At 40.3% G+C, this 13,247-nt stretch overlaps 1 protein-coding gene across 1 annotated transcript in view; it reads right to left on the bottom strand.

Annotated features, from left to right (window-relative positions):
- LOC140146380 (tectonic-like complex member MKS1) overlaps positions 1-13,247 on the bottom strand; it is a 48,191-nt gene that overhangs the window by 3,367 nt on the left and 31,577 nt on the right. Inside the window, exon 9 of the mRNA XM_072168213.1 lies at positions 2,759-2,939. Within this exon, the coding sequence (XP_072024314.1) occupies positions 2,759-2,939 (181 nt within the window). The remainder of the gene's footprint in view (positions 1-2,758; positions 2,940-13,247) is intronic.

The following is a 13,247-nucleotide window of genomic DNA, read 5'->3' as shown; positions in this document are numbered from 1 at the left end:
ATTATTATTATTGTCAGTATTATCAAGTTTGGCTTGCCAATGAAAGAGGATACATTGATAATACCAACTTTCCTAGAAACTTTGGTAGGGGTAGTTCATTGGTAGATCACCAGCGCGGTCTTCTTCGGAGTCTAATTTCACCCTTCTTAAGATGAGCACTCCTGGTGTAGTTCTCTATTGGAAGACAAAATTGGAAAAATCACCTTGTTGCAGTCTAACTAACAAACAAACAAAATCAGCTTGTTACACTAGCAAGTGCCACACCGTTGCAACGGTCCACCCGGGGTGATGTAAGGCAGCAGGCAGGACTAGTGTATATAGCTATGAAAAGTGTCGTTGAGGAATAGTCATTGGTAAAACATCAACATTGTCACCATTGAAGCCCATTTTCATAGTATAGTGTGCACTGCATGGGGTCTCTGGACTTGGGACCACACTTTGGCGGGTTAACCGGTTTATGAGCACAACCTTCCCCATTCCCCCAGTGCATATCGATGGTGTTGGTATGAAATCTATCAGTCGGAATGCCTTTGTATTTCTGCATAGCCAGATGATGTAGCTGGCTCTCAGAGCTGTTTTGGAGGCAGTGTCTACTATTGGTTCTCTTTTCCTCTTTGGGACCCCATTACCTACTTAACTCCTAAGGCAGCTAAACACTTGGTTAGTGATGTCACAGACAACTTCATGAAGCAGTCCAGTCAAAATATTCTGTTAATTGCTAATTGTTTTTACCAAATTCCCAAAAAAAATTTGGGAAATTTTGAAAAGGTTGGCTATAAAATAAGGCAACATTTGGTTTATTGCCCACAAAATGAGAACAAGTTGAAAATGGGGTCATTGATATATCATTATCATTACATGGTCAAAAATGTGACACAATGTTTGTGGCATATCCCCATATGGACAGGACATATTGTTCTACTACTGAGTACCCTGTAGGGGATGATACTCCTGTAGCTGCGCTTTACAAAGACAAAGACATATCCAGACCTGCCAACCTACCGAAGCCAGGAAGAGGGACATTGAGACCAACACCTTGTGCATGTACACAAACCAGGAACAGACAAATTTAAAGAGATGAGGTGCGTGATACTGTCAGTATTCAGAGAAGGTTCTGCAGGTTTACATTTATCATAATTGACTTAAGAGAATGCTATAGCAAAATTTTCAAGTGAAATTTGCATAATTTTCTGCTGTTTTTATATTTGAATTTGCCATCACTGAAATTTTCAGAAAGGACTGTCCCTCTTTTTCACTTTGGAAAACCCCAAATGAGGGACAATCCCTCAAAATGAGGGACAGTTGGCAAGTCTGCATATAATCAAGTCTACCAGACACACACCGCCACACCACACAGTGTCAACACCCTGTATTATAAATATTTTTTCCATACAGCTCAATACTCCGTTGAAATCAATATTCTATTATTGACACAGATAAAGAAAGTTTACATATGCATTGTGTTATAGGGCTTGCACCGGGAACTTAACTGACTGGGCTACAGCCCTCGAATTAAGGATCTGAAGGGGCACGGCAACTTTTTTAGGGCAAGTTGATAATTGCCGTGGATTTTCACTGAAAAGGCAAGGCAGCACGGCAATTTGTAATATTTCAAAAGGGCATCAAGGCAACTGTTGAAAATTTGAGAAGGGCACCAAGGCAATTTTTCAAAAGTGAATAGATGCATTACCGTCACTGAATTCGACACCAAAGTAAAATTCGACTCACAACTTTGCACTAAAACTAACCTGATTGCTTAAAAAACCTGCTTTATAATACAGTTTAATTTACTTAAATTTTGCGATCCCTAGTTCTGAGCTGCAAAACTGACTTCGAAATGTAGCGATGAAACAGCTGTAACTTTGGTAATAATATTGATCAAATTCGGGCCGAGATAAAAACTATTTAAAGTGCAAAACATATCTAGAGATGGGCTCACATGTACAAGATAAGACGATACCGGAAGGGTATCGCCATCGGTTTGCAATGGGAAGTCAATGTTTGATAATCGAGAGAACAATTGATTTGCCCAGCGCTCAGATCTCGACACGAGGTCGAGGAAGCTATAGTTACTAACAGCGTTTCTGATTGGTCGATAGTACGTTGAAGGTATTTCTCTGACCAATCGAGAAAATGAAGTCAGATTTCTAGTAACCAGATAATGTATAAGCCGATGTGATTGGCTGAATATGTAAGCTTACGTAGGGGTAATGAATATTAATTCACAACAAACTATTGTGTATACTGTGATTGATAGCTGGGTTACGATGCTCAAAATAGCGATCGTGTTCAAGATTTTCGATTTAATTTTCCACAATTTTGCTGGGATTTAACCAGTACTTGTTAATGATTTTATAATGAAGGGGCAGGGCTGGCCGGCTAGGGCACCCACGGCAACTTCATTTAGGGGCACGGCAAGTGACTGCCGTCGGTAAAGGACATATTTTGAGGGCATTGCGGCAATGGGGGTGGGCACCCACGGCAATATGCCGTCGGTGCCGTGGGTTAATTCGAGGGCTGCTGGGCTAAACGTGTTCCTTTATACCTATAAAGTAGAATTGTAATTCTCAAAATTAAATATATCAAAATTTTTACATTGGATTTCAAAATCTTTACATAAAAAATGCAGTAAAAGATATCCACAGCAAGCTGCAAGGTCCCGCTAATTAGTGTACTGCTTTTCCAGTGAGTGTAGAAGACATACAAAAATCAAGACATAAAGACAGACAAATATGCAGACAGTAAGACAGACACTTACCAGGAGTTGATGGTAAAGTGATGTATCCATATCCTTCTGTCCTATACCTTAACCATGAGTCGATAGACAAGACTTCAAGGAAGATCTGTGGTAACCCTGGTAAAACATCATTGTCTGATGTCTCCTCATTCTTATAGAAGACTTCAAATTCAAATGGATAACTGAAGAAGGCTACATCCTCCTGTATGACAAGAAATGAACAAGTTTTGCCTTAAGATAATTTCCTTATGCACAAAACCAAAATAGTTTACTCACTTGACAGTTTCGCCTATCATGGTCGATAGGCATCATCAAAATGATGTTGGTATATCCTTACTTCCGGTAGGATGTATCCCGACTTTTGAAGGTGTATTTACAGTCAGGAGAGGTTCATACACTTAGGTAGTGGGCCCCTCGTCTCTGTTCATGACTGTAAATACACCCTCTAAAGTCGGGATACGTCCTACCGGAAGTAAGGCTCTACCAACATCATTCTGATGATGCCTATCGACCATCATAGGCGAAACTGTCAAGTGAGTAAAATATTTTGGTTTTGTGCGTAAGAATATTATTTTACTGTATATGTACAAATCTGATGAATCTATTAAAAGGGCATTTCGTGCACCACAACATAAGCCAACCATTTTTCTCAAAAAAAGTTGAAATTTTTATATCACTGGAAACCTCAAAAAATTTCTTGCAGATTAATTCGTTTAACAAAGATATCGTGAAATTTGAATTTCGTTCTGGTATACCAGACACACATTGTCTATGGAGTAGTGGAATACACATAATCATCCATAACTCGCAAATGCAAAATCGGAATCAACTGAAATTTTGGGAATAAGCATTTTTCGTGGATATCTACTGATAAATGTCCTAAAAAGAGAATGCTAGGATCACGAAATACTCCTTTAGTGAAGTTTTACCTTGTACGGCGATGAACAAAAATACTGTGTTCTAAAGTTTGGCAGTCAAATTAGCTCAATCAATAAGGTCATTGTGCGTGGCAAAATTTAGTTCACTTGAAATTCTCCTGGACAAGGAACTTACTGGCAATTATCTACCTGTATGAGACTTGCGGAGCCGATCCTTGCTGCGAAGGTCAATTGTGGAATGTCTAGCTAGAATGTAGTGTGCTCCTAAGTTGCAAAGTCCCCGAGTTGTTGTTAAATGTTTTATGGAATGATATGGGGCCGTAGTGGTCAGCAACAATTTGTACATTGTGCTAGGGCTTGTGGCTCAATGTCTAGGCGTTGTGTCTGCACTATAAATCATTGAGCTTAAAAAAAAAAGTGCTAGGGCTTGTGGCTCAATGTCTAGGCGTTGTGTCTGCACTATAAATCATTGCGCTTTAAAAAAAAAGTGCTAGGGCTTGTGGCTCAATGTCTAGGCATTGTGTCTGCTTTATAAATCATTGCGCTTTAAAAAAAAAGTGCTAGGGCTTGTGGCTCAATGTCTAGGCGTTGTGTCTGCACTATAAATCATTGCGCTTTAAAAAAGTGCTAGGGCTTGTGGCTCAATGTCTAGGCGTTGTGTCTGCACTATAAATCATTGCGCTTAAAAAAAAAGTGCTTGGGCTTGTGGCTCAATGTCTAGGCGTTGTGTCTGCACTATAAATCATTGCGCTTTAAAAAAAAGTGCTAGGGCTTGTGGCTCAATGTCTAGGCGTTGTGTCTGCACTATAAATCATTGCGCTTTAAAAAAAAAGTGCTAGGGCTTGTGGCTCAATGTCTAGGCGTTGTGTCTGCACTATAAATCATTGCGCTTTAAAAAAGTGCTAGGGCTTGTGGCTCAATGTCTAGGCGTTGTGTCTGCACTATAAATCATTGCGCTTAAAAAAAAAGTGCTTGGGCTTGTGGCTCAATGTCTAGGCGTTGTGTCTGCACTATAAATCATTGCGCTTTAAAAAAAAAAGTGCTAGGGCTTGTGGCTCAATGTCTAGGCGTTGTGTCTGCACTATAAATCATTGCGCTTTAAAAAAAAAGTGCTAGGGCTTGTGGCTCAATGTCTAGGCGTTGTGTCTGCACTATAAATCATTGCGCTTTTAAAAAAAAAAGTGCTAGGGCTTGTGGCTCAATGTCTAGGCGTTGTGTCTGCACTATAAATCATTGCGCTTTAAAAAAAAAGTGCTAGGGCTTGTGGCTCAATGTCTAGGCGTTGTGTCTGCACTATAAATCATTGCGCTTTAAAAAAAAAGTGCTAGGGCTTGTGGCTCAATGTCTAGGCATTGTGTCTGCACTATAAATCATTGCGCTTAAAAAAAGTGCTAGGGCTTGTGGCTCAATGTCTAGGCATTGTGTCTGCACTATAAATCATTGCGCTTTAAAAAAAAAAAAAAAAAGTGCTAGGGCTTGTGGCTCAATGTCTAGGCATTGTGTCTGCACTATAAATCATTGCGCTTAAAAAAAAAAAAAAAGTGCTAGGGCTTGTGGCTCAATATCTAGGCGTTGTGTCTGCACTATAAATCATTGCGCTTCAAAAAAAAAAAAGTGCTTGGGCTTGTGGCTCAATGTCTAGGCATTGTGTCTGCACTATAAATCATTGCGCTTAAAAAAAAAAGTGCTAGGGCTTGTGGCTCAATGTCTAGGCGTTGTGTCTGCACTATAAATCATTGCGCTTAAAAAAAAAGTGCTTGGGCTTGTGGCTCAATGTCTAGGCGTTGTGTCTGCACTATAAATCATTGCGCTTTAAAAAAAGTGCTAGGGCTTGTGGCTCAATGTCTAGGCGTTGTGTCTGCACTATAAATCATTGCGCTTAAAAAAAAGTGCTTGGGCTTGTGGCTCAATGTCTAGGCGTTGTGTCTGCACTATAAATCATTGCGCTTTAAAAAAAAAAAAGTGCTAGGGCTTGTGGCTCAATGTCTAGGCGTTGTGTCTGCACTATAAATCATTGCGCTTTAAAAAAAAAGTGCTAGGGCTTGTGGCTCAATGTCTAGGCATTGTGTCTGCACTATAAATCATTGCGCTTTAAAAAAAAGTGCTAGGGCTTGTGGCTCAATGTCTAGGCGTTGTGTCTGCACTATAAATCATTGCGCTTTAAAAAAAAAAGTGCTAGGGCTTGTGGCTCAATGTCTAGGCGTTGTGTCTGCACTATAAATCATTGCGCTTCAAAAAAAAAGTGCTAGGGCTTGTGGCTCAATGTCTAGGCGTTGTGTCTGCACTATAAATCATTGCGCTTTAAAAAAAAAAAAAGTGCTAGGGCTTGTGGCTCAATGTCTAGGCGTTGTGTCTGCACTATAAATCATTGCGCTTTTAAAAAAAAGTGCTTGGGCTTGTGGCTCAATGTCTAGGCATTGTGTCTGCACTATAAATCATTGCGCTTAAAAAAAAAGTGCTAGGGCTTGTGGCTCAATGTCTAGGCGTTGTGTCTGCACTATAAATCATTGCGCTTAAAAAAAAAGTGTTTGGGCTTGTGGCTCAATGTCTAGGCGTTGTGTCTGCACTATAAATCATTGCGCTTTAAAAAAAAAGTGCTAGGGCTTGTGGCTCAATGTCTAGGCGTTGTGTCTGCACTATAAATCATTGCGCTTAAAAAAAGTGCTTGGGCTTGTGGCTCAATGTCTAGGCGTTGTGTCTGCACTATAAATCATTGCGCTTTAAAAAAAAAGTGCTAGGGCTTGTGGCTCAATGTCTAGGCGTTGTGTCTGCACTATAAATCATTGCGCTTTAAAAAAAAGTGCTAGGGCTTGTGGCTCAATGTCTAGGCATTGTGTCTGCACTATAAATCATTGCGCTTTAAAAAAAAAAAGTGCTAGGGCTTGTGGCTCAATGTCTGGCGTTGTGTCTAGGCGTTGTGTCTGCACTATAAATCATTGCGCTTTTAAAAAAAAAAAAAAAGTGCTAGGGCTTGTGGCCCAATGTCTAGGCGTTGTGTCTGCACTATAAATCATTGCGCTTTAAAAAAAAAAGTGCTAGGGCTTGTGGCTCAATGTCAGGCGTTGTGTCTGCACTATAAATCATTGCGCTTAAAAAAAAAAAGTGCTAGGGCTTGTGGCTCAATGTCTAGGCGTTGTGTCTGCACTATAAATCATTGCGCTTTAAAAAAAAAAGTGCTAGGGCTTGTGGCTCAATGTCTAGGCGTTGTGTCTGCACTATAAATCATTGCGCTTTAAAAAAAAAAAGTGCTAGGGCTTGTGGCTCAATGTCTAGGCATTGTGTCTGCACTATAAATCATTGCGCTTTAAAAAAAAAAAGTGCTAGGGCTTGTGGCTCAATGTCTAGGCGTTGTGTCTGCACTATAAATCATTGCGCTTTAAAAAAAAAAAAGTGCTAGGGCTTGTGGCTCAATGTCTAGGCGTTGTGTCTGCACTATAAATCATTGCGCTTCAAAAAAAAAAGTGCTAGGGCTTGTGGCTCAATGTCTAGGCGTTGTGTCTGCACTATAAATCATTGCGCTTTTAAAAAAAAAGTGCTAGGGCTTGTGGCTCAATGTCTAGGCGTTGTGTCTGCACTATAAATCATTGCGCTTAAAAAAAAAAGTGCTTGGGCTTGTGGCTCAATGTCTAGGCATTGTGTCTGCACTATAAATCATTGCGCTTAAAAAAAAAGTGCTAGGGCTTGTGGCTCAATGTCTAGGCGTTGTGTCTGCACTATAAATCATTGCGCTTAAAAAAAAGTGTTTGGGCTTGTGGCTCAATGTCTAGGCGTTGTGTCTGCACTATAAATCATTGCGCTTAAAAAAAAAAAGTGCTAGGGCTTGTGGCTCAATGTCTAGGCGTTGTGTCTGCACTATAAATCATTGCGCTTAAAAAAAAAGTGCTTGGGCTTGTGGCTCAATGTCTAGGCGTTGTGTCTGCACTATAAATCATTGCGCTTTAAAAAAAAAAAAAGTGCTAGGGCTTGTGGCTCAATGTCTAGGCGTTGTGTCTGCACTATAAATCATTGCGCTTTAAAAAAAAAGTGCTAGGGCTTGTGGCTCAATGTCTAGGCATTGTGTCTGCACTATAAATCATTGCGCTTTAAAAAAAAAAGTGCTAGGGCTTGTGGCTCAATGTCAGGCGTTGTGTCTGCACTATAAATCATTGCGCTTTAAAAAAAAAAAAGTGCTAGGGCTTGTGGCTCAATGTCTAGGCGTTGTGTCTGCACTATAAATCATTGCGCTTTAAAAAAAAGTGCTAGGGCTTGTGGCTCAATGTCTAGGCGTTGTGTCTGCACTATAAATCATTGCGCTTAAAAAAAAAAAAGTGCTAGGGCTTGTGGCTCAATGTCTAGGCGTGTCTGCACTATAAATCATTGCGCTTTAAAAAAAAAGTGCTAGGGCTTGTGGCTCAATGTCAGGCGTTGTGTCTGCACTATAAATCATTGCGCTTTAAAAAAAAGTGCTAGGGCTTGTGGCTCAATGTCTAGGCGTTGTCTGCACAATAAATCATTGCGCTTTAAAAAAAAAGTGCTAGGGCTTGTGGCTCAATGTCTAGGCGTTGTGTCTGCACTATAAATCATTGCGCTTTAAAAAAAAAAAAGTGCTAGGGCTTGTGGCTCAATGTCTAGGCGTTGTGTCTGCACTATAAATCATTGCGCTTAAAAAAAAAAAAGTGCTAGGGCTTGTGGCTCAATGTTTTGGCGTTGTGTCTGCACTATAAATCATTGCGCTTTTAAAAAAAAGTGCTAGGGCTTGTGGCTCAATGTCTAGGCGTTGTGTCTGCACTATAAATCATTGCGCTTTAAAAAAAAAGTGCTAGGGCTTGTGGCTCAATGTCTAGGCGTTGTCTGCACAATAAATCATTGCGCTTTAAAAAAAAAGTGCTAGGGCTTGTGGCTCAATATCTAGGCGTTGTGTCTGCACTATAAATCATTGCGCTTCAATGTCTAGGCGTTGTGTCTGCACTATACATCATTGCGCTTTAAAAAAAAGCTAGGGCTTGTGGCTCAATGTCTAGGCGTTGTGTCTGCACTATAAATCATTGCGCTTTAAAAAAAAAGTGCTAGGGCTTGTGGCTCAATGTCTAGGCGTTGTGTCTGCACTATAAATCATTGCGCTTTAAAAAAAAAAAAAAAAGTGCTAGGGCTTGTGGCTCAATGTCTAGGCGTTGTGTCTGCACTATAAATCATTGCGCTTTAAAAAAAAAGTGCTAGGGCTTGTGGCTCAATGTCTAGGCGTTGTGTCTGCACTATAAATCATTGCGCTTTAAAAAAAAAAAAAAAGTGCTAGGGCTTGTGGCTCAATGTCTAGGCGTTGTGTCTGCACTATAAATCATTGCGCTTTAAAAAAAAAAGTGCTAGGGCTTGTGGCTCAATGTCTAGGCGTTGTGTCTGCACTATAAATCATTGCGCTTTAAAAAAAAAAAAAAGTGCTAGGGCTTGTGGCTCAATGTCTAGGCGTTGTGTCTGCACTATAAATCATTGCGCTTTAAAAAAAAAGTGCTTGGGCTTGTGGCTCAATGTCTAGGCATTGTGTCTGCACTATAAATCATTGCGCTTTAAAAAAAAAGTGCTAGGGCTTGTGGCTCAATGTCTAGGCGTTGTGTCTGCACTATAAATCATTATAAATCAAAAAAAAAAGTGTTTGGGCTTGTGGCTCAATGTCTAGGCGTTGTGTCTGCACTATAAATCATTGCGCTTAAAAAAAAAAAGTGCTAGGGCTTGTGGCTCAATGTCTAGGCGTTGTGTCTGCACTATAAATCATTGCGCTTAAAAAAAAAGTGCTTGGGCTTGTGGCTCAATGTCTAGGCGTTGTGTCTGCACTATAAATCATTGCGCTTTAAAAAAAAAAAAAAAAAGTGCTAGGGCTTGTGGCTCAATGTCTAGGCGTTGTGTCTGCACTATAAATCATTGCGCTTTTAAAAAAAAAGTGCTAGGGCTTGTGGCTCAATGTCTAGGCATTGTGTCTGCACTATAAATCATTGCGCTTTAAAAAAAAAAAGTGCTAGGGCTTGTGGCTCAATGTCTAGGCGTTGTGTCTGCACTATAAATCATTGCGCTTTAAAAAAAAAAAGTGCTAGGGCTTGTGGCTCAATGTCTAGGCGTTGTGTCTGCACTATAAATCATTGCGCTTTAAAAAAAAAAAGTGCTAGGGCTTGTGGCTCAATGTCTAGGCGTTGTGTCTGCACTATAAATCATTGCGCTTTTTAAAAAAAGTGCTAGGGCTTGTGGCTCAATGTCTAGGCGTTGTGTCTGCACTATAAATCATTGCGCTTTTAAAAAAAAAAGTGCTAGGGCTTGTGGCTCAATGTCTAGGCGTTGTGTCTGCACTATAAATCATTGCGCTTTAAAAAAAAAGTGCTAGGGCTTGTGGCTCAATGTCTAGGCGTTGTGTCTGCACTATAAATCATTGCGCTTTAAAAAAAAAGTGCTAGGGCTTGTGGCTCAATGTCTAGGCGTTGTGTCTGCACTATAAATCATTGCGCTTTAAATCGTGCGCTTCAAAAAAAAAAAAGTGCTAGGGCTTGTGGCTCAATGTCTAGGCGTTGTGTCTGCACTATAAATCATTGCGCTTAAAAAAAAAAGTGCTAGGGCTTGTGGCTCAATGTCTAGGCGTTGTGTCTGCACTATAAATCATTGCGCTTTAAAAAAAAAGTGCTAGGGCTTGTGGCTCAATGTCTAGGCGTTGTGTCTGCACTATAAATCATTGCGCTTTAAAAAAAAAAAAGTGCTTAGGGCTTGTGGCTCAATGTCTAGGCATTGTGTCTGCACTATAAATCATTGCGCTTAAAAAAAAAAGTGCTAGGGCTTGTGGCTCAATGTCTAGGCGTTGTGTCTGCACTATAAATCATTGCGCTTTAAAAAAAAGTGTTTGGGCTTGTGGCTCAATGTCTAGGCGTTGTGTCTGCACTATAAATCATTGCGCTTTAAAAAAAAGTGCTAGGGCTTGTGGCTCAATGTCTAGGCGTTGTGTCTGCACTATAAATCATTGCGCTTAAAAAAAAAAGTGCTTGGGCTTGTGGCTCAATGTCTAGGCGTTGTGTCTGCACTATAAATCATTGCGCTTTAAAAAAAAAGTGCTAGGGCTTGTGGCTCAATGTCTAGGCGTTGTGTCTGCACTATAAATCATAAATCATGCGCATTGTGTCTGCACTATAAATCATTGCGCTTTAAAAAAAAAGTGCTAGGGCTTGTGGCTCAATGTCTAGGCGTTGTGTCTGCACTATAAATCATTGCGCTTTAAAAAAAAAAAAGTGCTAGGGCTTGTGGCTCAATGTCTAGGCGTTGTGTCTGCACTATAAATCATTGCGCTTTAAAAAAAAAAAAAAGTGCTAGGGCTTGTGGCTCAATGTCTAGGCGTTGTGTCTGCACTATAAATCATTGCGCTTTAAAAAAAAAAAGTGCTAGGGCTTGTGGCTCAATGTCTAGGCGTTGTGTCTGCACTATAAATCATTGCGCTTTAAAAAAAAAAAAAGTGCTAGGGCTTGTGGCTCAATGTCTAGGCGTTGTGTCTGCACTATAAATCATTGCGCTTAAAAAAAAAAGTGCTAGGGCTTGTGGCTCAATGTCTAGGCGTTGTGTCTGCACTATAAATCATTGCGCTTAAAAAAAAAGTGCTAGGGCTTGTGGCTCAATGTCTAGGCGTTGTGTCTGCACTATAAATCATTGCGCTTTAAAAAAAAAAAAAAGTGCTAGGGCTTGTGGCTCAATGTCTAGGCGTTGTGTCTGCACTATAAATCATTGCGCTTTAAAAAAAAAGTGCTAGGGCTTGTGGCTCAATGTCTAGGCGTTGTGTCTGCACTATAAATCATTGCGCTTTAAAAAAAAAGTGCTAGGGCTTGTGGCTCAATGTCTAGGCGTTGTGTCTGCACTATAAATCATTGCGCTTTAAAAAAAAAAAGTGCTAGGGCTTGTGGCTCAATGTCTAGGCGTTGTGTCTGCACTATAAATCATTGCGCTTTAAAAAAAAGTGCTAGGGCTTGTGGCTCAATGTCTAGGCGTTGTGTCTGCACTATAAATCATTGCGCTTTAAAAAAAAAAGTGCTAGGGCTTGTGGCTCAATGTCAGGCGTTGTGTCTGCACTATAAATCATTGCGCTTTAAAAAAAAGTGCTAGGGCTTGTGGCTCAATGTCTAGGCGTTGTGTCTGCACTATAAATCATTGCGCTTTAAAAAAAAAAGTGCTAGGGCTTGTGGCTCAATGTCTAGGCGTTGTGTCTGCACTATAAATCATTGCGCTTTAAAAAAAAGTGCTAGGGCTTGTGGCTCAATGTCTAGGCGTTGTGTCTGCACTATAAATCATTGCGCTTTAAAAAAAAGTGCTAGGGCTTGTGGCTCAATGTCTAGGCGTTGTGTCTGCACTATAAATCATTGCGCTTAAAAAAAAAAGTGCTAGGGCTTGTGGCTCAATGTCTAGGCGTTGTGTCTGCACTATAAATCATTGCGCTTTAAAAAAAAGTGCTAGGGCTTGTGGCTCAATGTCTAGGCGTTGTGTCTGCACTATAAATCATTGCGCTTTAAAAAAAAGTGCTAGGGCTTGTGGCTCAATGTCTAGGCGTTGTGTCTGCACTATAAATCATTGCGCTTTAAAAAAAAAAAGTGCTAGGGCTTGTGGCTCAATGTCTAGGCGTTGTGTCTGCACTATAAATCATTGCGCTTTAAAAAAAAAAAGTGCTAGGGCTTGTGGCTCAATGTCTAGGCGTTGTGTCTGCACTATAAATCATTGCGCTTTAAAAAAAAGTGCTAGGGCTTGTGGCTCAATGTCTAGGCATTGTGTCTGCACTATAAATCATTGCGCTTTAAAAAAAAAAAGTGCTAGGGCTTGTGGCTCAATGTCTAGGCATTGTGTCTGCACTATAAATCATTGCGCTTTTAAAAAAAAAAGTGCTAGGGCTTGTGGCTCAATGTCTAGGCATTGTGTCTGCACTATAAATCATTGCGCTTTTAAAAAAAAGTGCTAGGGCTTGTGGCTCAATGTCTAGGCGTTGTGTCTGCACTATAAATCATTGCGCTTTAAAAAAAAAAGTGCTAGGGCTTGTGGCTCAATGTCTAGGCATTGTGTCTGCACTATAAATCATTGCGCTTAAAAAAAAGTGCTTAGGGCTTGTGGCTCAATGTCTAGGCGTTGTGTCTGCACTATAAATCATTGCGCTTTAAAAAAAAAAAAAGTGCTAGGGCTTGTGGCTCAATGTCTAGGCGTTGTGTCTGCACTATAAATCATTGCGCTTTAAAAAAAAAGTGCTAGGGCTTGTGGCTCAATGTCTAGGCGTTGTGTCTGCACTATAAATCATTGCGCTTTAAAAAAAAAGTGCTAGGGCTTGTGGCTCAATGTCTAGGCGTTGTGTCTGCACTATAAATCATTGCGCTTTAAAAAAAAAAGTGCTAGGGCTTGTGGCTCAATGTCTAGGCGTTGTGTCTGCACTATAAATCATTGCGCTTTAAAAAAAAAAAAAGTGCTAGGGCTTGTGGCTCAATGTCTAGGCATTGTGTCTGCACTATAAATCATTGCGCTTAAAAAAAAAAGTGCTAGGGCTTGTGGCTCAATGTCTAGGCATTGTGTCTGCACTATAAATCATTGCGCTTTAAAAAAAAAAAGTGCTAGGGCTTGTGGCTCAATGTCTAGGCGTTGTGTCTGCACTATAAATCATTGCG

Source organism: Amphiura filiformis, chromosome 2 (assembly GCF_039555335.1).
Source record: "Amphiura filiformis chromosome 2, Afil_fr2py, whole genome shotgun sequence".
Taxonomy (NCBI): domain Eukaryota; kingdom Metazoa; phylum Echinodermata; class Ophiuroidea; order Amphilepidida; family Amphiuridae; genus Amphiura; species Amphiura filiformis.
This window is presented reverse-complemented; position numbering and strand designations above follow the sequence as displayed.